Source organism: Bufo bufo, chromosome 6 (genome assembly GCF_905171765.1).
Source record: "Bufo bufo chromosome 6, aBufBuf1.1, whole genome shotgun sequence".
Lineage (NCBI taxonomy): Eukaryota > Metazoa > Chordata > Amphibia > Anura > Bufonidae > Bufo > Bufo bufo.
The window spans coordinates 291,119,453-291,141,730 of record NC_053394.1 but is presented as its reverse complement, the minus strand read 5'-3'; the positions used below and the strand labels follow the sequence as shown (position 1 = coordinate 291,141,730).

General features: G+C 47.7%; 1 protein-coding gene across 3 annotated transcripts; it reads left to right on the top strand.

Annotated features, from left to right (window-relative positions):
• The first annotated feature begins 213 nt into the window (after window positions 1-213).
• UBTF (upstream binding transcription factor) lies at window positions 214-13,843 on the top strand. 3 transcript variants are annotated; one of them, XM_040435265.1, is made up of 20 exons: window positions 214-645; window positions 5,763-5,860; window positions 5,951-6,126; window positions 6,569-6,652; window positions 6,762-6,917; window positions 7,024-7,088; window positions 7,169-7,289; window positions 7,370-7,480; window positions 7,878-8,008; window positions 8,405-8,546; window positions 9,012-9,053; window positions 9,146-9,253; window positions 9,361-9,483; window positions 9,576-9,686; window positions 11,402-11,490; window positions 12,317-12,506; window positions 12,713-12,760; window positions 12,851-12,919; window positions 13,211-13,321; window positions 13,407-13,843. In XM_040435265.1, exons 2-20 carry the CDS (start codon window positions 5,806-5,808, stop codon window positions 13,515-13,517), a joined length of 2,043 nt encoding a protein of 680 aa, XP_040291199.1. In that variant the 5' UTR covers window positions 214-645; window positions 5,763-5,805; the 3' UTR covers window positions 13,518-13,843. The 3 variants fall into 3 exon arrangements, with proteins under 3 accessions (XP_040291199.1, XP_040291197.1, XP_040291198.1); XM_040435263.1 differs by having other exon boundaries at window positions 215-645; window positions 13,175-13,321; XM_040435264.1 differs by lacking the exon at window positions 214-645 and adding an exon at window positions 659-922 and having other exon boundaries at window positions 13,175-13,321.
• Window positions 13,844-22,278: the final 8,435 nt, after the last annotated feature.

Below are 22,278 nucleotides of genomic sequence, written 5' to 3'. Positions count from 1 at the left end.
GGCACTTTAGGTGGCACTGATACAGACAGTGTTATTATGTGGGCACTTTTAGTGGCACTAATACTGATACAGACACTGTTATGGGGTAATGCCTGTAATGAGCGCACACGGCCGTGTGGCGGCGCTGCAGAGGGCCCCGGTTACAGCGCCCTCATCCTGTCATCGTCTCCTCCCGTTACCGCCTCTCTGACGCTTCCAGCAGTAAAGGTGGAGCCGAGACCGAGGAGAAGGAACCGGGAGCCGCCAGTGCCGGTCCTGTCATAATAAACGAGTCCCGCCCGCTGTGTGTGTGCTGTCACCTGGAGCCGGGGTGCTGGATGGCATGCCCGGCTCCGTGCCCACTGATCCGGGGGCTCCCCCTGTACATGGCGGCTGCCTGGATGGATGGATGACTGTGAGGCGGGCGATGAGAGAGAGGGAGGGAGGGAGCTGGGCAGCAGCTGGAGCCTGTGACGGGGCGAGGACGGAGGGCGCCCGGCTGATTGGAAGGCAGTGCAGGCACGGAGAGCAGTGGAGGCGGGGGAAGTGCGAGCTCTCTGCGGGGACTGAGCCGAGTCCACGCCCGGGGCCAGCGCTGCAGATCTGGCCGTTATTTAAACGCAGCTCCCCGGTACTCGAGCAGAAGGAGCCGCCTAACGCGCACAGGTGAGGACCGGACTCCCCCTCCCCTCTGTCGGAGCCTGCGGGGCCCCCCTGCCGGGCAGTGTGAGGGAGACGCGGCGGGAGGAGGAGGCGGCTCCCCGCGCTCTGTCTGCCCGCTCCTGCTGCAGCGACGCTGGGCGGGGAGAAGGAGCAGGCAGCGCCCCCCCCCTCCCCCGGAGCTCTTGCCATTACCCAGGGGCTGCTGCAGCTGCTTTGTCTCCGAGATCCGGACGCAGAGCTCCGACTGCGCCTTTTGTCCTTGGAGGAAGACGGGGAGCGGGTAAGTGCGGGGGGCGCTGCCGGCTCTGGGCTACAGGGAGCCGGGGAGAAGCAGAGGGGTGAACCGCGTGGCACCTCCGCACATGGCGGGGAGTCGGGGAAACGTGATCATCGAGGTCACCTCCAGGGACCGGGCGTAGCCGCCTGCTCGTGGCCGCCTCTGGCGCTCCTTTTTCGGGCACGCTTCCCGCCCTGTCCCGGACCCCGGTCACACGATGAATTTCTATTTCTTATCACGGATCGGGCTATCTGCGGTCTCGGATAATTTTTAATTATTTTTTTTTTCCCCCACCATCATTTATTACTATTTGACGATTTTAGTTATTACTATTAACCGGGGATCGTCGATTACTGCGGCCGGTGATCGGTCCCCGCAGAGCTCGGCGGCTCCCCTTCCCCCTCCTCCTGCAGCTGCTGCCCCGGGAGCCTCTTGTTTTTCTCGGCCAGGCTGCTAGTTCCGCGCTGGGTCTGGTGAGGTCGCTCTCCTCCGAGTCTCCGGCGGCTCCTCCTCCTCCCTGCGGCCGGAAGGTGAGGCAGAGCAGCTTGAGGAGAACAAGAAAGTCGGAGGAGCCGCAGCGTCAATCAGATCGGTCAGCAGCTTCGGGGGGAGGAGGAGTAGGAGGAGACACCACCGGCACCACGAGGTCCTCAGCCCGGGCTGCAGTGCAGGAGAGACGCGAGGCTTCCGGAGGTGACACGTGCTGTGCTGCGGGGGACGCGCTCCACATCGTCGGCTGCTGGGTGAGTGCTGGAGGGGGCCGCCAACAGTCCCCACGGACGAGCCCAAGTTCTGAGAAGCTCCGGGGTGCTGCCGGGGAGAGGGAGGCTCCACCGGGCGGAGGAGAGGGGACATGGCCGCTGCGTCATGTACCGGGCATCCCGGGATCAGGAGAGTAATGTCCGCTAAACTAAGAACTTCGAACCGGTGACCGGGTAGAGGAGCTGCGGATACCGACGGACGGGGGAGACACGAGCGCACCGTCCGTCCCCCGTCGGGAGACTGGAGATCCGCCTCGCGCTGCTGTGTTCCGGATCCCGTCTCCTCCCGGTGCTGGGCGGGTACTATGGAGAGGCGGCGGGGGCCCCCTGCAGGCTGAGGCGGACTGACCTCCCCGGGAAATGTACGGCTGCCCGCGCTACCTCATTGTGCCTCACTGTATTATACCAGAGAGGGGGGGCACATACTTATACCTCACTGTGTATTATACCAGAGAGGGGGGGGGGGGGGGGGGGGGGGGCACATACTTGTACCTCACTGTGTATTATACCGGAGAGGGGGGGCACATACTTATACCTCACTGTGTATTATACCAGAGGGGGGGGGGGGGGGGGGGGGGGGGGGGGGGCACATACTTATACCTCACTGTGTATTATACCGGAGAGGGGGGGCACATACTTATACCTCACTGTGTATTATAGGGGGGGGGGAATACGTATACCTCACTGTGTATTATACCGAAAAGGGGGGGCACATACGTATACCTCACTGTGTATTATACCAGAGAGGGGGGGGGGGGCACATACTTATACCTCACTGTGTATTATAGGGGGGGGCGCACATACTTATACCTCACTGTGTATTATGGGGGGGGGGAATACGTATACCTCACTGTGTATTATACCGGAAAGGGGGGGGGGGGGGGGCACATACGTATACCTCACTGTGTATTGTACTGGAGGGCACATACTCACCAGCTCTCAGACCCTCTGCTGTGCCAGTTTTTTGGAGATCTTCTAGAACAGTGGTGCCCAACCATTTTTCGTCTGAGGGCCGCACTAGACTTGGTATAAATTTCGCGGGCCGGAACCAGGAACCCCCCCCCTCAGTGTCATCCACAGATATCCCCCCCCCCCCCCAGTGTCATCCACAGATATCCCCCCCCCCCCCCCCTCAGTGTCATCCACAGATATCCCCCCCCCCCCTCAGTGTCATCCACAGATATCCCCCCCCCCCCTCAGTGTCATCCACAGATATCCCCCCCCCTCAGTGTCATCCACAGATATCCCCCCCCCTCAGTGTCATCCACAGATATCCCCCCCCCCAGTGTCATCCACAGATATCCCCCCCCCCAGTGTCATCCACAGATATCCCCCCCCCCCAGTGTCATCCACAGATATCCCCCCCCCCCTCAGTGTCATCCACAGATATCCCCCCCCCCCTCAGTGTCATCCACAGATATCCCCCCCCCCCTCAGTGTCATCCACAGATTCCCCCCCCCCCCCAGTGTCATCCACAGATATCCCCCCCCCCTCAGTGTCATCCACAGATATCCCCCCCCCCCTCAGTGTCATCCACAGATATCCCCCCCCCTCAGTGTCATCCACAGATATCCCCCCCCCTCAGTGTCATCCACAGATATCCCCCCCCTCAGTGTCATCCACAGATATCCCCGCCCCCTCAGTGTCATCCACAGATATCCCCCCCCCTCAGTGTCATCCACAGATATCCCCCCCCCTCAGTGTCATCTACAGATATCCCCCCCCCCCTCAGTGTCATCCACAGATATCCCCCCCCCCTCAGTGTCATCCACAGATATCTCCCCCCCCCTCAGTGTCATCCACAGATATCCCCCCCCCCTCAGTGTCATCCACAGATATCCCCCCCCCCTCAGTGTCATCCACAGATACCCCCCCCCCCTCAGTGTCATCCACAGATATCCCCCCCCCCTCAGTGTCATCCACAGATATCCCCCCCCCCTCAGTGTCATCCACAGATATCCCCCCCCCCCCTCAGTGTCATCCACAGATATCCCCCCCCCTCAGTGTCATCCACAGATATCCCCCCCCCCTCAGTGTCATCCACAGATATCCCCCCCCCTCAGTGTCATCCACAGATATCCCCCCCCCCTCAGTGTCATCCACAGATATCCCCCCCCTCAGTGTCATCCACAGATATCCCCCCCCTCAGTGTCATCCACAGATATCCCCCCCCCCCTCAGTGTCATCCACAGATATCCCCCCCCCCCTCAGTGTCATCCACAGATATCCCCCCCCCCCTCAGTGTCATCCACAGATATCCCCCCCCCCCCCTCAGTGTCATCCACAGATATCCCCCCCCCCCTCAGTGTCATCCACAGATATCCCCCCCCCTCAGTGTCATCCACAGATATCCCCCCCCCTCAGTGTCATCCACAGATATCCCCCCCCCTCAGTGTCATCCACAGATATCCCCCCCCCTCAGTGTCATCCACAGATATCCCCCCCCCCTCAGTGTCATCCACAGATATCCCCCCCCTCAGTGTCATCCACAGATATTCCCTCCCCCCCCCCTCAGTGTCATCCACAGATATTCCCTTCCCCCCCCCCCTCAGTGTCATCCACAGATATCCCCCCCCCTCAGTGTCATCCACAGATATCCCCCCCCCTCAGTGTCATCCACAGATATCCCCCCCCTCAGTGTCATCCACAGATATCCCCCCCCCCTCAGTGTCATCCACAGATATCCCCCCCCCTCAGTGTCATCCACAGATATCCCCCCCCCCTCAGTGTCATCCACAGATATCCCCCCCCCTCAGTGTCATCCACAGATATTCCCTTCCCCCCCCCCTCAGTGTCATCCACAGATATTCCCTTCCCCCCCCCCCTCAGTGTCATCCACAGATATTCTCTCCCCCCCCCCCTCAGTGTCATCCACAGATATTCTCTCCCCCCCCCCCTCAGTGTCATCCACAGATATTCTCTCCCCCCCCCCCCTCAGTGTCATCCACAGATATTCTCTCCCCCCCCCCCCCCTCAGTGTCATCCACAGATATTCTCTCCCCCCCCCTCAGTGTCATCCACAGATATTCTCTCTCTCCCCCCCCCCCTCAGTGTCATCCACAGATATTCTCTCTCCCCCCCCCCCCTCAGTGTCATCCACAGATATTCTCTCCCCCCCCCCTCAGTGTCATCCACAGATATTCTCTCCCCCCCCTCAGTGTCATCCACAGATATTCTCTCCCCCCCCCCCCCCTCAGTGTCATCCACAGATATTCCCCCCCCCAGCTAATTTATTCACTGCACTTGCCTTGCCTCTGTGAAATTGAAGAGAAGCGCCGTAATCTGGCAGAGGCCAGGAAGACGGTGCATGCGCACTTCGATGTCTCTGCCAGGGCGCCTGTGCGAGATTACGGCGCTTCTCTTCAATTTCACAGAGGCAAGTGCAGTGAATAAATTAGCTAGGAGGCGGCGCTGGGCGGGGAGATTGCAGACACAGGCAGCATCGCTTTGCTGCCTGTGCCGTTCGCAGAGCGCCCTGCACTGATAAAGTCCAGTCCTTGCGTGGGCCGCATGACACGGCTCTGCGGGCCGCAGGTTGGGCATCACTGTTCTAGAATATCAAGGATATCTGTAGTTGGTAAGATTTTCTACCATGAAAGGTCCTGGAAAACCCACCTAGTCATTGTACAACATAACACACATACCCATAGTGTACCTGCAGAGGGCGCTGTGGTCACATGGTTGGCGATACTTGGGTGCTTAATATCCCTTGAGTTTATATAGATCAGGGGTGCACAACCTGCGGCCCTTGTTACCATTCTGTGCGGCCCCCTACCATCTGGTAACAGACATGTATGTCTGTTTTTTGACTACTCGCATGTATTTTTCATGAATTCTTCCATCAGATGGGAGTCCTGGAACTGTAACTAGATATTAATGTTATGTACTGTATGTTCAATATGCCATAAATACAGTATTTCAGTTGTTAATACCTCTTTAAATTTTATTTTTGGCCCTTGACGTTGGTTCAGTCTGACAATGTGGCCCCCAACCAGAAAACGTTGTGCACACCTGATATAGACAGATAGTGGTGTGTTATGTGCCCTTACCTCCACCTCCTAACTTGGCATCTTCCGTCTTACAGTCTCCTGGACGACTTGGTGCTAAGGCTTTGCCCAGTAGAGAATGAACGGAGCAGCTGGCGACGAACAAACCAGCATGACTGCCATTAGTGATCAAGGTAAAGAAAGTAGGCTTTGGCTTTGAACCTAAGCTCCTCCTTCAGTCGGCCGCCAGCCTTGTTCTATACGTTGTCTCTGTTCCCTGACAGATCACTGGTCCCAGGAGGACATGCTTACTCTCCTGGAAACCATGAAGTCCATTCTGCCCAGCCAGGACATTTTAAAGTTTAAAACCACAGAGTCTCATCTAGACTGGAACAAGCTGGCATTTAAGAATTATACGGGACCCGTGTGTCGTCAGAAGTGGACTGAGATCTCAACTGAGGTGAGATGTTGTGCCAGCTCATGTGGATGCGGACCAAAACTACGTATGTGTGCATGAGGCCTTATAGTCTACATATTTCAGTACTGTGGCTGATGTCTATTGACATTCTGCCTATGAAATCTCTAACCTCATGGAGGCCACCAGTTTCCTGGATGATGGTACATTCCTCCTCGTAGTCTAATTTACGGCAGTTTAGAATCAGAAATCAGTTATGTTAGGTTGCTAGATGCCACCTAGAGGCTATTTTATGGCACAGCCTGTCATCAGAGCCTTTTGTAAGGCTCCAACAGCAGGCACTGTGCATCCTGCATGACTTCCCATAATGCCAGCGTAGAATCTAAGACTCTGGAGCAATGTGCTTCATGCTAGTTAGTATTCTGTATAATAAATATCTACAGGCCTTTTACTAACAAACATTGTTGCTCCCCCTGTATCCCTTTAGGTGAGGAAGTTCCGCACTCTCTCAGAAATAATTATAGATGCAGAAGAACATGTGAAGAACCCATATAAAGGGAAAAAACTGAAGGTCAGTAGCGGTGTAGGTCATCAAATGCTGGTCTGATGGTGACTTGCTCAAATTCCAAGTCATGGCCCCAATGTTGCAAGACATATTAACCCTTAATATTACTTTTCAGAAACACCCCGAATTCCCCAAGAAGCCCCTCACACCCTATTTCCGCTTCTTTATGGAGAAGAGGGCCAAATACGCTAAGCTACATCCAGAGATGAGTAACCTGGACCTAACCAAGATTCTGTCCAAAAAGTATAAAGAGTTACCAGAGAAAAAGAAGGTATTTGAAGGTTCCTAGATAAGAAAATAAGTGGCGGGCATTGGTAGATGTGGACCGATTTGTTACTGTGGTTTGACCCAATATATCCATCCCATTTCCTTTCCAGACTAAATATATTCAGGATTTCCAGAGAGAGAAACAAGAATTTGAGAGGAACCTGGCAAAATTCAGGTGGGTCATGTGGACGTATCTCTTGATAGTTAAGATTTCACCATCTGTTGCTTCTATCTGATCCTCGCTAATGTTCACAGGGAGGAGCACCCAGACCTCATGCAGGCTACAAAGAAATCAGATGTCCCTGAAAAACCCAAGACCCCCCAGCAACTCTGGTACAATCACGAGAGGAAGGTTTACCTTAAAATAAAGCCTGATGTAAGTACAAGACCTTCCAAGTTTGCTTTTCTGTTCTTGGTGGAAGGAGTAAGATTGTCACGCTGCTTCTGTAATTTCAGGCTAGTACAAAGGAAGTGAAGGAATCTCTAGGGAAACAATGGTCACAGCTCTCTGACAAGAAACGTCTCAAATGGATCCATAAAGCATTGGAACAGCGAAAGCAATATGAGGTGATGGGCTTGCATGCAGTAGAGCGTGGGTTTGGCTAATTTCCAATGTTCAGATGAATTTTAAGGGTATCTGTTACCCAAAGAGGGGGCTAATAAATGCTCACATCATGCAATTACAAAGGGCGTATGTGGCACAATAAGGGGTCCTTGATGAGTAATTAAAGGAACACTTAGGTTAAAATGCGCACCAGGGCAAAAGTCACACAGTAATGTGTTTAAAAAAACAGTTCTGCATGGATCCAAGGGTTGTCTGGTATTGCAGTTTAGCGCCATTAAATGAGACTGAGATGCAATACAACACACAGTTAATTAACTGATGAAGATGAATGGACATGGCATCAACATGATCTTGACCATCCACTTCTTTGTATGCTAACCTCTTATCTAAACCCTACAGGACATCATGCGGGAGTACATCCAGAAACATCCAGAAATGAACCTTGAGGAGGGCGTTACCCGCTCCACTCTTACCAAGGCAGAGCGTCAGCTCAAAGACAAGTTTGATGGACGGCCAACAAAACCACCTCCGTAAGTTGTGCTCCACATCATTCATTGGCGTTTCTGGTGGTGTCCTGGGCCACAGGTTGTATTCGTGTTCTAGGCTAGCATCTGTACATAGAATAATGACCAAATGACCACTTGCATGAGATGAGATAAAAAAAAAAAAAACATGGTTACTGCCAGAAACAGTACCACTGTTGTCCATGGGTAAGGTCTGTTATTGCAGCTTAGCCCCAGTCAAATGTTTAGCTGCAGTACCAAACACAGTCCATGGACAAGAGTTTCACTGTTTCTGGAAAGTACTGAAAGACTGCTGTAGACAGAATGGTTGGAACCATGACAAGAAATGGGGATGTTGTGTATGATACAGAACAGCTCTGCCTGAATGATATCTAACTTAATGGTTTGTGTTTATACTCTCAGAAACTGCTACTCCATGTACTGTGCAGAACTAATGGCCAACATGAAGGACGTCCCCAGCACAGAGCGCATGGTCCTCTGCAGTCAGCGGTGGAAGCTACTGTCTCAGAAAGAAAAAGATGCATACCACAAGAAGTGTGAACAGGTATTGTAATGTAATAGCTGTGGTATATATGGTCTCCAGAGGCTGCTCTGTGGCATGTACATAGATCTCAGTGGATGAGTTCACGGGCTATGTTTCTATACTGTGCATATTGCACAATTAGAGCCTTGTAGAAGAAACCATTTAAAGGGGATGTCCACAAGCTGATCACAAGGTGTCTTCCCACCTTAGATCGCCAGCGATTGACTGTAATCTATGGTGGAACCTGACAGCAAGTGTTCTTTCTCTGCAGCCCCACCACAGGGGTATTGAAGCATTACACAGTGCCCACTGAAATCAATGGGATGTCCATGTAATACTCCAGAGCAAGATATTTCTTGTTGCTTATGTGTTCTGTCTAATGGATAAGGGTGCTCAAACTGGATCCTCTATTAGTTGTCAGTTTACTAATGAGGTACTTATAGCTTGAGGTGATGACCTTTATGACAAAAACTTTAATTTTTGCAGAAAAAGAAAGAATATGAAGTGGAGTTAGTGCGTTTTCTTGAGGTGAGTCTTGTGTTGGTGATGTTGGATTTTGATGAAAGAAGGGCACTCACCTGGAGCAAGTTACTAATCTCTTATTCTTTTTACTTGTCCAGAGCCTCCCAGAAGAACAACAGAAGAGGGTTCTTGCGGAAGAAAAGATGGTGGGGGTGAACAAGAAGCCCTCACAAGCATCAAGGGTGACTGGTCAGGATTCTACGAAGGTGAGTGCTCTTTGACCTCTTCTGTCTTTGGCTGTTTCTTACTGCTAGACATAATATTTTCACTTGAAGGGTTCTTTAATATGACACAAATTTATTATCCTCGGCAGCCAAAGAGCAGAGCAGAGAAGAAGAAAGCTCCAGATGAGCGGGGGAAACTCCCAGAAACGCCGAAAACAGCAGAAGAAATCTGGCAGCAGAGTGTAATTGGTGACTACCTGGCCCGGTTTAAGGTAAGGAGGGTCAAGCTGGTCAAAGTTTTGAAGCCTAGTGACCCTCAAAGGCTGTTTGTTCTTACCATATTGTCTTCACATTTACATTTTAGAATGATCGAGCTAAAGCTGTCAAGAGCATGGAGTCCACTTGGTTGAACATGGAGAAAAAGGAGAAGATCATGTGGATTAAAAAAGCAGCTGAGGACCAGAAACGATATGAGGTAATTGAGAATAAAAAAATAAAAATAATGAAGGTTCTTGGAAAGCCTATAGATAGTATGACTACTTAACTGGACCTTTTCCCATCTGGATAGATGTAGTGTGCTGTTATAGGGGTTAAAAGGTTTGTCTAGGAACACATGGTTTCTGTCATCCAAGAACAGTGCTACACATGATGTGTGCAGTATTTTAGGTCAGTTCTATTCACTTTAATGGTTCTGAACTGCAGTACTACACACAGCCTGTGAAGAGATATGGAGTTGTTTCTGGAGAAGAGAAGCCATGTTTTTCTTATTCTGAACAATCCATTTAAAACTTGTGTGCTTTCATGCCAAGTGCTAGATAGACAGTAGGGCTGCACGATATGGGAATTTTGTGCGATTGCGATTAGGGCCCTAAAAATTGCGATAACGATATGCGATATTTTAAGGGAATTGTGCTAGAGGTCTATTTGCTTGGATTTTCCCATAAGAGCCGCTGACGCGGCTGGGTATGACATAGTTATGGGGGATCTGTGGATGACGCTGTTATGGGGGATCTGTGGATGACGCTGTTATGTGGGGGATCTGTGGAGGACGCTGTTATGTGGGGGATCTGTGGATGACGCTGTTATGTGGGGGATCTGTGGATGACGCTGTTATGTGGGGGATCTGTGGATGACGCTGTTATGTGGGGGATCTGTGGATGACGCTGTTATGTGGGGGATCTGTGGATGACGCACTGTTATGTGGGGGATCTGTGGATGACGCTGTTATGTGAGGGATCTGTGGATGGCGCTGTTATGTGGGGGATCTGTGGATGACGCACTGTTATGTGGGGGATCTGTGGATGGCGCTGTTATGTGGGAGATCTGTGGAGGTGTAGATCTGTGGATGATGCTGTTATGGGGATTTGGGGAGGACGCTGTTATGTGGGAGACCTGCGGAGGGCGCTGTTATGGGGGACCTGCGGAGGGCGCTGTTATGGGGGACCTGCGGAGGGCGCTGTTATGGGGGACCTGCGGAGGGCGCTGTTATGGGGGACCTGCGGAGGGCGCTGTTATGGGGGACCTGCGGAGGGCGCTGTTATGGGGGACCTGCGGAGGGCGCTGTTATGGGGGACCTGCGGAGGGCGCTGTTATGGGGGACCTGCGGAGGGCGCTGTTATGGGGGACCTGCGGAGGGCGCTGTTATGGGGGATGTGTGCTATGACACATGGGGCCACGAGGGGGGCCAGCATAAGACACACATATAGCATCTTATGCTGGTCCCCCTCATGGCCCCATGTGTCCCTTCATGTGTTAACTCTCCTATTCATAAAATGGCCAGCCTCTGTACTTTCACTATGAATGCACTCACACTGCAGAGAGCGAGCCGTCCGGCGCGTGACTGACGTCACTGGCACGCTCCTCCCACTTAATTCAGGAAGCAGGAGCGTGACTAAGTGACGTCAGTCCCGCGCCGGACGGCTGCCTCGCTCGCTCCCGCTCGTCGCTGCAGTGCATGCATTCATTGTGAAAGTAAGTACAGAGGCTGTAATAGGACAGAGGACTTTTTTTTATCAATAGGGGCCCCTTCATATATAATAATCGCAGCATTTTCGGCTCGGCCGAATCGCCAAACCGCATTTGCCGATTATCGCGATTCGATTACTTTTGCGATATATCGTGCAGCCCTAATAGACAGCTATATCTGTATTGTTTTTTCTTCTTAAAAATATGCTTTATTTTTCATCTTAGAGAGAACTAAGTGATATGAGGTCTGCTCCAGCTGCAGCAATCCCTCCAAAAAAGATGAAGTTTCAGGGAGAACCCAAAAAAGCCCCAATGTAAGTGTGTAAGCCAGAGTTCTTCAACCTCTTGTTTCCTTCCATCTGAAGCATCCCTCCTGTGCTATCTGTTTAAGGCAGTCCATTCTCATATACTCTGAGGGCATTAATAGAGAACATAGTTTGGGCTCCTGAGAACCACATCCAGTGTTGCTCTGTTGGGCCACAAGCATTCAAGACAATTTTATTAGCCGTGAAGCCGAATTTCCTTTTGCTTCGGTAACAAATCGTTTTTTCCTAAAATGGTAAATGAAAAAAATTATACTCTCCTCATTCACTTGATCGCAGAAACGCTGTCTGCTCCGTCTTAATTGAAGAAAACCCACTAAAGGACCTACTGCGAGCATGTAGATGTCACCACCTGGTCACGCTGGCCACGTGCAGTGACAACGTCACCTTGCACGGCCAGCTTGATCACGTGTTGACATCATCACGCTCGCCGCAGATCCTTTGGCTGGTTTTCTTCAAACAAGATGGGAGTGGGCGGCCTCTCTGTGAGCAAGTGGATGAGGTCAGTATAAAATGTTTTTTTTCTGAATGTTGGTCTCAGATGCTGCAATCTGAGTTGAACGCAACATCTGAGGGGTTAAATGACCCGGGGGGAGATACGGCACCATCGCTGTTCTCCGTCATTGTGCACACTCTACAATAAAGAGCAGATCGTGACAAAGTGATTTGTAACAAATCAAATTTCTTGACTAAGTTTAGTGAAGCTGCCGAATTGAATTTTTCAAAACTTCAGTCATCACTAATGACAATGAAACATTGACATGTGTCACCAAACTTAATACCACTCTCATGCTGCTTTATTTTTCTTTTAATTTAGGAATGGTTATCAGAAGTTCTCACAGGAGCTCCTCTCAAATGGAGAGCTAAATCATCTCCCCCTGAAAGAGCGCATGGTGGAGATTGGCAGCCGCTGGCAGCGGATTTCCCCCAGTCAGAAGGAATATTACAAGAAACTGGCAGAAGATCAGCAGAGAGTCTACCGCATGCAGCTTGAAACGTGGATGAAGGTGAGTTGAAATTAGAGCAAGGCTTGCACATGTTGACCATCTTTAGGCTAGGGCTACATAGTGAGCTGCCATGTCGTTACATTGTTTAAGGATTCCCCCTTTGTAAAACTATGCCAGTCCTCCAATGTCTCTGGGTTGGTGCTTTCTTATTTATATTCTCCTGGTTTGTACGTCAAGGGGTAATTTTCTTCTATTTTGACTTCCAGGGTTTATCATCTCAGGATCGGGCAGCATACAGAGAGCAGTCAACCTATGTAAGTTTTACTGTGTTGACTAGATAGGTTGTGCTGTTTTTTTTTGTACCATAACTGAACCATTTCTTTGTATTTTATTTTGTCTTGCAGAAGCGCAAGAGTACAACGAAAACACAAGCACCCAGTCCAAAGTCTAAGGCTACAGCTCAGAGCAAGTCAGTAAGTGATAATCATTGTGGTGTACAAATTGTTTTAGGAAGATAATGGGGTGTATTTTGTGATTATGCTTTTCAACCAGATCTACAAGTCCAGGAGCGTGTATGTAAGCCTTGCATATTGTAGTCTAGATATCTTTTGACGTTGGGTCATGTAGACTTAAGGTAGACATTTTGCCTAAGTCAAAGATGGAAGTTTACTTATGAGAAAATTGTTGGTGACCAGTATAACTGAGCTGCTCTTCATCCTTTCTTCCAGGATGATGATGACGACGATGAGGAGGAGGAGGATGATGATGATGATGATGACGAAGACGAGGATGAAGATGATGACGAGGACAAAGAGGATTCCTCTGATGGGGACTCCTCTGAGTCTAGCAGTGAAGATAGTGAAGATGCAGAAGAGGTGAGCCAACTATACATGGTTGTATTTGGCATACATGCATTAACAACCTATTCCTCTTTATGACCTTTGTGTTGTTCTACTGCAGAATGAGGATGAGGAAGAAGATGATGACGATGAAGAGGATGAAGATAATGAGTCCGGCTCCAGTTCTTCATCATCCTCTTCGGGAGACTCTTCAGATTCTGACTCTAACTGAAGAGGAGCCACCAGCTGTGAAAAAACCAGATCTGACATTTTAAGGGCACCTGTCCCCCTACACTTGAGTCATGCAAATTTTCAGTTTGAAAGGAAACTGACTGCACGGAAACAAAAAAAGTGAAGACTTGGCGGTTTAGTATTTTATCCTCCCTCATCTTGGTGTGTTTTGCCGCAGTCTCCATTTGCACTTGTCTTGCCTTTGGCGTATTGACAGTTAACATAAACAGGCAATGCCCACTTATGTCACTTGATTACTTAAAGGCAATGTTCACCTTCATAAACCATTTTTCTTTATCTCCCCAGTGCATCCAAAATGTAAAAAAATACTTTTTAGCACCTATGAAGAATTGTGTCTCCATAGTAAGTCTACAAACTTTCACTGTGTAGTCTGATCTAGCTGTCATACTCCCTTCCATCTGTCCCCTACTTAATCACGTATATTTGCATGAAGTAGGGAACAGATGGAAGAGGTTATGTCTACAGGACCAGAATACCATGGAGAAAAAGATTTGCAAAGCAGCTGTAGACAAACAGTAGAACGTTTTTAGTGGAGACTATTTGCAAAGTTGCTTTGTTTTTGTTTTTTTGTGGTTCGCTGGAAAGCAATGAAAAATATAGTCGTGAAAGCGGGCATGCAATTTATTTAATTTTGTTCCTTCTGAAATTCATTGAAGGCAAGGCACACCTTGAAGCGAGAAGCATCCCACCCAACCGTTAAAGTTTTTGTTTTGTTTTTTCATCCAGTCTGACCCCTCCATTCTCTAAGGGCTCTTTCACACGAGCGGATCCCATGCGTGGAATCCACTGCGTGAAAGAGTGCCAAGCCCCATTGTGGACAGCAGAGACACTGAGCATTAACATGATTGATAATGCTCTGTGCCTCTCTCTGCTCTTTTTACTACAAAATCACAGTGACAACTTTATCTCACTGTGATTTTGTAGTGAAAAGATCAGAGAGGCACGGAGCATTATTAATCATGTTAAAGGGCTTCTGTCACCCCACTAAAGTCGTTTTTTTTTGGCTACTTAAATCCCTTATGCTGCGATATATCAGTATATAATGCTCTTACTGATTCTCATTCTGTAGTTTCTTCAAAAAACAGACTTTTATAATATGTAAATTACCTCTCTACCAGCAAGTAGGGCGGCTACTTGCTGGTAGCAGCCGCATCCTCCTTTCATAATGACGCCCCCTCATGTTGATTGACAGGGCCAGTGAACGCGCTCATCCTCTGGCTGGCCCTGTCTGCGTTTTAAATCTCGCGCCTTCGCCGTACCGGTCTTCAGTTAGCGCAGGCGCACTGATTAAGAGGACGCTCGCTCGGCCGCTCCTTCCTCAGTGCGCAGATGTGACGTCATCGGCGCAGGCGCATTGAGGATGGAGCGGCCTCCTCTCAGTGCGCCTGCGCTGACTGAAGACCGGTACGGTGCAGGCGTGAAATTTTGAATGCAGAAAGGGCCAGTCAGAAGACTAACGCATTCGCTGGCCCTGTCAATCAACATGAGGAGGGGGCGTCATTATGAAAGGAGGATGCGGCTGCTACCAGCAAGTAGCCGCCCTATTTGCTGGTAGAGAGGTAATTTACATATTATAAAAGTCCGTTTTTTTTTTTTAAGAGACTACAGAACGAAAATCATTAAGAGCCCTATATATTGATATATCGCAGTATAAGGAATTTAAGTAGCCCAAAAAAAATAATAATGGCTTTAGTGGGGTGACAGAAGCCCTTTTAATGCTCAGTGTCTCTGCTGTCCGGACCGGGGCTTGGCTCTCTTTCACGCAGTGGATTACCTGCACGGCATCCGCTCGTGTGAAAGAGACTTGAGAGAATGGAGTTTTATTTTATTTTTCTTTGTTTTATCCTGTTTTAGTGTCTTTATTTAGTTAGCCGTTTTTCGCCCCCCCCGCCCCCCTTTTTTTTTTTTCTTCTCATTTTGGGTGGGAGTCTGTTTTAAGAAACAAAAAAGCCCTATGAGTAATTTTTGTTTTGTAAGTTTTCTTTTTGGGGGAAATGTAGATTCTTACCGTGCGAAACAAACGCACAGTGAGAGGCAAAACACTTAGTGCATTTTTAGCACTATAAACGAAATAGGACGTTGAGGTGCGTTAAAAAAAAAAAAGAAGGAAAATAAGACCTTTTTTTCCTGTATGGACGACAATATTTAAAACACAGAAGCTTTTTTTTTAGGTTAAATTGAAAATTAAAAAAAAATGTGTTTTGTAACAGAATCATTGGTTTAGTGTAGACAGTTTAAAAGAAATGTGCGTTCTCATTATTTTTGTTTTGTACAAAAAGAGCGATGGGGTGGGGGGGGTGAGTTTTCTGTTTACGCTGGAAAAATAAAACTGATATATAGGGATTGTTGTGTTTTTTTTTTTTTTTTTTTGCAGCTTACCAAGCACATTGCCATCTGTTGGATAGCAGCTGCGCTTGGTATTTCAGCTCACCCCTGTTCAGATGAAAGAGGCTGAACTGTGCCTAGGCCATTTGACCAACGGACGTGACATTGCTGGCCTAGGAAGAGGCTTCAAACAGCTGATTGTCAGGGTTGCAGTGAGTGGGACCCCCACTGATAATATATTGATGACCTATCCTTAGGATAACCCCCTTTTAATAAATATATATATATTATTTATTTAAAGATAGACAAATCACTGGGTCCAGATGGCATACATCCCTTTTTCCTAAAAAGAAAAAGTAATGTCAGACAGACCCTTATTTCTGATATTTAAGGACTATATAATGGCAGGGAGTTCTAGCTAATTTAAACAGTGGCTATGAGGAGAAAAGTTCAAGACTTGACTGGGGAGAGTCAATGGATGTCGTATATATTGACTTCTCCAAAGCATTTGATACTGTGCCACATAGTACATAAAATGAGGATGCTTGGACTGGGAGAAAATGTGTGTAACTGGCTCAGTGATAGAAAACGGTGGTTATCAACTGTACATACTCAGATTGGGTCACCGTCGCCAATTGGGTAACACATGGGTCAGTATTGAGCACTATTCTCTTCAATATTTTTATTAAAGAGGTTATCCTGTCCAAAATCAAAATTCTTTTTTCCATTTAACCACCATGACTGCATATAACTGGAGATTGACCTCTGTAGGGGCAGGAAAACAGAGAAAGATTAAGTTGCCCCCTCCCACTACTCATCCCACTACTCACCTCAGTGTGTTCCTGCCCCCATAGGGCAGCACATCGGGGGCTGGGGCCTTCCTTGTGTTACATACAATCCCTGTAAATGTTTCCCCTTTTCGCCGATGGTACTTTAACAATGCTGGGCAGAGGAGATGTAAAGGCCTTGCTTCTGTTGGTTGGATGCCAGTCCTGGGCTGTCGCACCTTCCTTTTCCCTGGAGGGATAAGCAGGTGTATGCCGGGAGATCCCACGTGCAGTGTGCAGGTGTCTGACGTCACTTCCGATCCGGGACAGCGGGGTGGCGTTCCCGGAAGTGCGCTTCACAAGTGGCCGGTTTGCAGTTAAATGCAGGCCAGGTAAGCCACGGAAGGTCCTGATCTGAGGTCTGGTGTGGATGATGTTGGGCCCTGAAGTGCAGCGTCATTGAATGTAAGACCCTGCATGGAGAATATTGGGCAAACTATGTGTGCTGATGTATTCTATGTGCTATCATTTCTCGGGCTGTGGCCCTAATTGAAGTGTGGGGTACATCAATGTTTTTGCACACTATGAAAATATATATATATATATACACACACACACACATGATAAACAGTGATATTGTTCCTCTCTTACCAGTAGGTGTCTAAGGATGCTCAGAAAAGGCCCAAAAAGAGTATTAAATGCATTTCATGTTTTAAACTGCAAAACCAGTATAGAAAAAAGTTATGCAAGCAATGCATCTCGGTCGTTGTAAGAGAGGAACAACCATTTATGATGGACGAATTAAGGACCACAATCCGTGATGAAGTAAAATCTTCCCTGGCTGCTTTAAGAGATATCAGCCCTGGTCCACAACCCCTTAAGCGACAAAAATTAGCAGCTCACTCCTCTGATTCCAATGGATGAGGCTGCTTCTTCTAAACAGTGGGATGATGATGATCCCCTTTCTGAAGGAGAGATTGTCAAAGATCCCAAAAAATTCTATTTTTCCGTTGAGTAAATGGATGACTTGTTAAAAGCGGTCTGGGCCACGATGGGCATTGAAGAGGTCCAAAAGCCACAGAGACCGTATGGAAAGAAAGGCAGAAAGCCTCTTTTGTAAATCTTGGGAAGCGGCAATGTTTAGTTTAAAGACCAACATAGCACCATCATCAGTAGCCAGATCCATGTATTTGTGGCTCAGTGAGCTGGAAAATCATCTAAAAAATAAGACCCCAAGGGAAGAAATAATAGATTAGGTACTCTTACTAAAATCAGCCACAGCTTTTCTAGCTGACACTTCAGCAGAAACAGTAAGATTCAGCTCTCTCAAATACAGCCAGGAGGGCTTTGTGGATGAAGTCATGTCTGGGGATAAAGCATCTAAAATGAAATTGTGTTTAATTGCTTTTTCTGGAGAATATGTCTTTGGCCCAGTTCTGGACAAGATACTTGAAAAAGCAACGGATAAGAAAAAGGTTTTCCAGAGGAGAAAACTCAGAAAAGGAGATTTTACTCTCTAAGGTCTCCACCCAGATCTAATAAGAGGCAGAAGACTAAGCATGGTCTATGTATTTCATGTGTTCAGCCCTTACCCCTGAACTGGTCATCTAATATATGTGAAAATTGCTCGCATCCAGAAGAAGTGTCTGATACAGAAACCAAAAAATTAATGTCTATGTTTAAAGCCTTTTTGTCGCAAGCCAAAAAGAAAAAGCATTTAACACATAAGAAGCATTATGTCTCTCCATCATCTTCTGAGGAGTCTTCTAGATCTGAGGGTGAAGTGTCTTCAGACTCAGAGCTTGACTTGCCTACCCTGGAAGACAATTTTTTGTTTAACAAAAGTAATGCAAATCACTTGATTAAGGAAGTGAAAAACATCATGGAATCAAAAAAAGAGGAGACAGCCGATAAGGAAGAAGATAACCTTTTTTATTTTCCCAAGAAGAAGGCGTCTGTTTTTCCTAGCCATCCAGTACTCAATACTATTATGCGTAAAGAATGGCAGCAGCCAATAGGAAAAATAAACTTAGGATCAAGATTCAAGTCTATATATAAAATAGACCCGGCTGAGTCTACAAGTTGGGAAGTTCCTGCTAGGGTTGATCCTGCTGTCGCCAGATTAGCCAATAGATCCATGTTTCCTAGCGATGATTCTTCTCAAGGATCCAATGGAGAAAAAGGCGGACGGTCTCCTAAAAAGATTGCATTCCTACCTGTCTCTTACAAATAAAGCTGCTATGGCTTCTGTTCCGGTAGCCCGTGCGCTGAGAGTCTGGCTAAGTCACCTGGGCAGAGACATAGAAGACGGTGTATCCAGAGAAGAATTACTCCAACAGTTACCCACATTGAAACTAGCAGCAGAGTTCCTCTGTGATTTTTCTGTAGATTCTTTAAGATTAATAGCTAAGAATATGGCGCTTTCCAACTCCGTCAGAAGATCTGTCTGGCTCAAATTATGGTCTGGAGACTCAGCATCAAAAAATAATCTATGCTCACTCCCTTTTGAGCCCGGGAAGTTATTTGGGTCCCATCTAGATAGACTGCTGGAATCCAGTAATGAAGAAAAAGCGTTGAATTTTCCCCAATTCAAGGGTAATGAAAAGAAGCGTTTTTTTCGTCCCTACAGAGAACAAAATTATAGAAGGTATAGATCAAGAGGACGCTTTAACAGAAGCAGACCTGACAGGAGATCCTGGATGCCTTCAGAAAAATCAAAGCACAAATCAGAGGATGGAAAACCCTCTAAGAAGGAATTCTGACGCCAGAAGCCAAAAAGTAGGAGGTCGGCTGACACATCACTACTCACAGTGGCAAGAGATTACTTCAGACACCTGGGTTCTAAACATCATAAAAGAAGGATACATGTTGGAGCTAGATCGTCATCCAAGGGACAGATTTCTACTGAACAAGAAAGAAGATCCCAAAATTTTCTCTCTTCTAGACGAATTCCTAAAGAAAGGAGCGTTAGAACCAGTACCCAGGCACCAAAGAAGTTCCGGAGTATACTCCAAAATATTTCAGGTTCCCAAACCAGGGGGGGAAGTATCGTCTTATAATAGACCTTCGATACCTGAATCAATTCATAAAAAAGATCCATTTCAAAATGGAGACATTAAGATCTATCACAGCGGTGCTCACAGAAAATCAGTTCATGGTCTCTCTAGATCTAAGAGACGCCTACCTGCACATCCCCATAAGGGAAGAATCCAGAAGATTCCTAAGAATAGCGGTCATAAGAAAGAAGAAAGTGTCACACTTCCAGTTCAAAGCACTACCGTTTGGCCTTTGTTCCTCTCCCAGAATCTTCACCAATGTGGCAGTCCTGGTTGCAGTACATCTTCGTCTCCAGAGAATACAAGTTTTTCCATATCTCGACGACTGGTTACTGGTAGCTCAGTCAGAAGATCTTCTACACTTTCATCTCAAACAAACTATCATGACACTTCAAAAACTGGGGTTTTTAATAAATTGGGAGAAATCCGACGTGATTCCTACTACCTCAAAGATTTTTTTGGGCCTGCAGATAGATACACTCTCAATGGCTCTGTTTCTTCCCCCACCAAAGATCAGAGCTCTGAAGAAAGAAATAAAGATTCTCATTTCTTTACATTCTCCCAAAGTCCGCAGAGTGATGAAGACCCTGGGACATCTAACAGCAGTAACGGATGTGGTACCTTGGGCAAGAATCCATACCAGAGACCTACAGCACAATATGCTTCAAGTCTGGCATCACACTTCTCACAATCTGGAAGCAAGAGTGAGACTAAGGCCTTCAACAGTTCAGAGCCTCAGGTGGTGGTTGCAATCCAGGAATCTATCCAAGGGGAAGACCTTCAAATATCTACCCCCAGTTGTAATCACTACGGATGCGTCTGGCCGAGGCTGGGGAGCCCATCTTCAAGACAGTTGGATCCAGGGGCTGTGGTCCTCCGAGGACAGGAAGAAGTCTTCAAACTTCAAAGAACTAAAGGTAGTGCAACTGGCACTTCTCCAGTTCAAGAAACTTATAGTAGGAAAACCACAGTTGATTCGTTCGGACAATCTTGCAACTGTATTCTACCTCAACAAGCAGGGTGGAACGAGGAACAGTTCCCTCCTGAAGTTGTGCAAAGAGATCTTCTGTTGGGCGGAAGCCAATATCTTAGAGCTAAAAGCCTTGCATATAAGAGGTTGCTTGAATATTCAAGCGGATCGTCTGAGCCGGAGAAAAATAGACCCAGCAGATTGGGAACTGAACCAGAGAATATTTCAGCAGATTGTGACCAGATGGGGATGTCCAGAGTGGGACTTGATGGCATCAGCATCGATCAAAAAGGTTCCCAAATTCTGCTCTCTGAACAAGCTGGACAAGCCCACAATACTGGATGCCTTTTCCTTCAGTTGGAGACGCCTGTTTGTCTACATTTTTCCTCCAGTACCTCTCATTCCAAGAGTCCTGAGGAAGATAATGATGGACAAGCCTCAGACGATATTAATAGCCCCATTCTGGCCAAGGAGGTCGTGGTTCCCTTTACTACTCCAGCTATCCAAGGGGGAGTTCTGGAAGCTTCCCCTAGTTCCAGATCTACTCTTACAAGACGGTTTCTATCACCAGAGCCTCAACCATTTACACCTGACAGCCTGGAGGTTGAGAGAGCTAAGTTAATGCAGATGGGCCTCTCTGATTCTGTAGTTAAGACCTTATTATGTTCCCGCAAAGATTCTACTAATAAAAAATACGCTAGAATATGTAAAAGGTTTACAGCCTGGTTGGCTGAAGCGAACCATGTGAAGATTGAGGTCGGATCCATTCTTCAATTTCTTCAGGAAGGTTTCCAGAAGGGATTTAAGCCTAACACATTAAAAGTGCACATGACGGCTATCAATCTTATGACTGAGAACAAGTTTCTCCATCACCCACTTATTTTCAGATTCTTCAAAGCAATAAGAAGATTGAAACCTACACATAGAGAGCCTACACCAGTCTGGAACCTCTCTCTGGTTCTGAGGAGGCTTACACTTGCTCCATTTGATCCCTTGCAGCAAACTGACTTAAAATGGCTGTCATACAAAGTATTGTTTCTGGTTGCGGTCACCTCCGCAAAAAGAGTAGGTGAACTTCAAGCGCTGTCTTCCAAATACCCCTATTTAAGAATCCTGCCTGATGGGGTCCTTCTTCGCACCATACCATCTTTTACTCCTAAGGTGCCTTCTACTGCTAACAATAATAGAGAAGCCTTTCTCCTCGTGTTTTTTCCTGACCCGGTTGATGAAGAACAAACTCTACTACATACTCTAGATCTGAAAAGGGCAATCGAGATCTATCTCCAGAGAACAGAAGAGTTCCGGTTAGCCGAAAATTTGTTCATATTGTTCACAGGTCCAAGAAGAGGGCAACAACCTTCCAGAGATACATTAGCTAGATGGCTAAAGGATACAATCAAAGAATCATATTCCTTAGAAGAGATGGTTTCTCCTTTTCCAATTAAAGCCCATTCAACAAGGTCTGCCGCAACCTCCTGGGCTGAACAGGCGCATGTATCTATAGAAGAAATCTGCAATGCTGCCTCCTGGTCCTCATCTCAGACCTTCATGAAGCATTATCGGTTAGACATCAACGCTAGAAGCTCAGCCTTTGGCACTGGGGTATTAAGTGCAGTTCTTGAT

Coding starts and splice junctions, on each gene's coding strand:
- UBTF (XM_040435263.1), top strand. CDS start 5,806: ATGAACGGAGCAGCTGGCGACGAACAAACCAGCATGACTGCCATTAGT. Junction 8,009..8,404: donor CGGCCAACAAAACCACCTCC/GTAAGTTGTGCT, acceptor TTATACTCTCAG/AAACTGCTACTCCATGTACT. Junction 8,547..9,011: donor ACCACAAGAAGTGTGAACAG/GTATTGTAATGT, acceptor TAATTTTTGCAG/AAAAAGAAAGAATATGAAGT.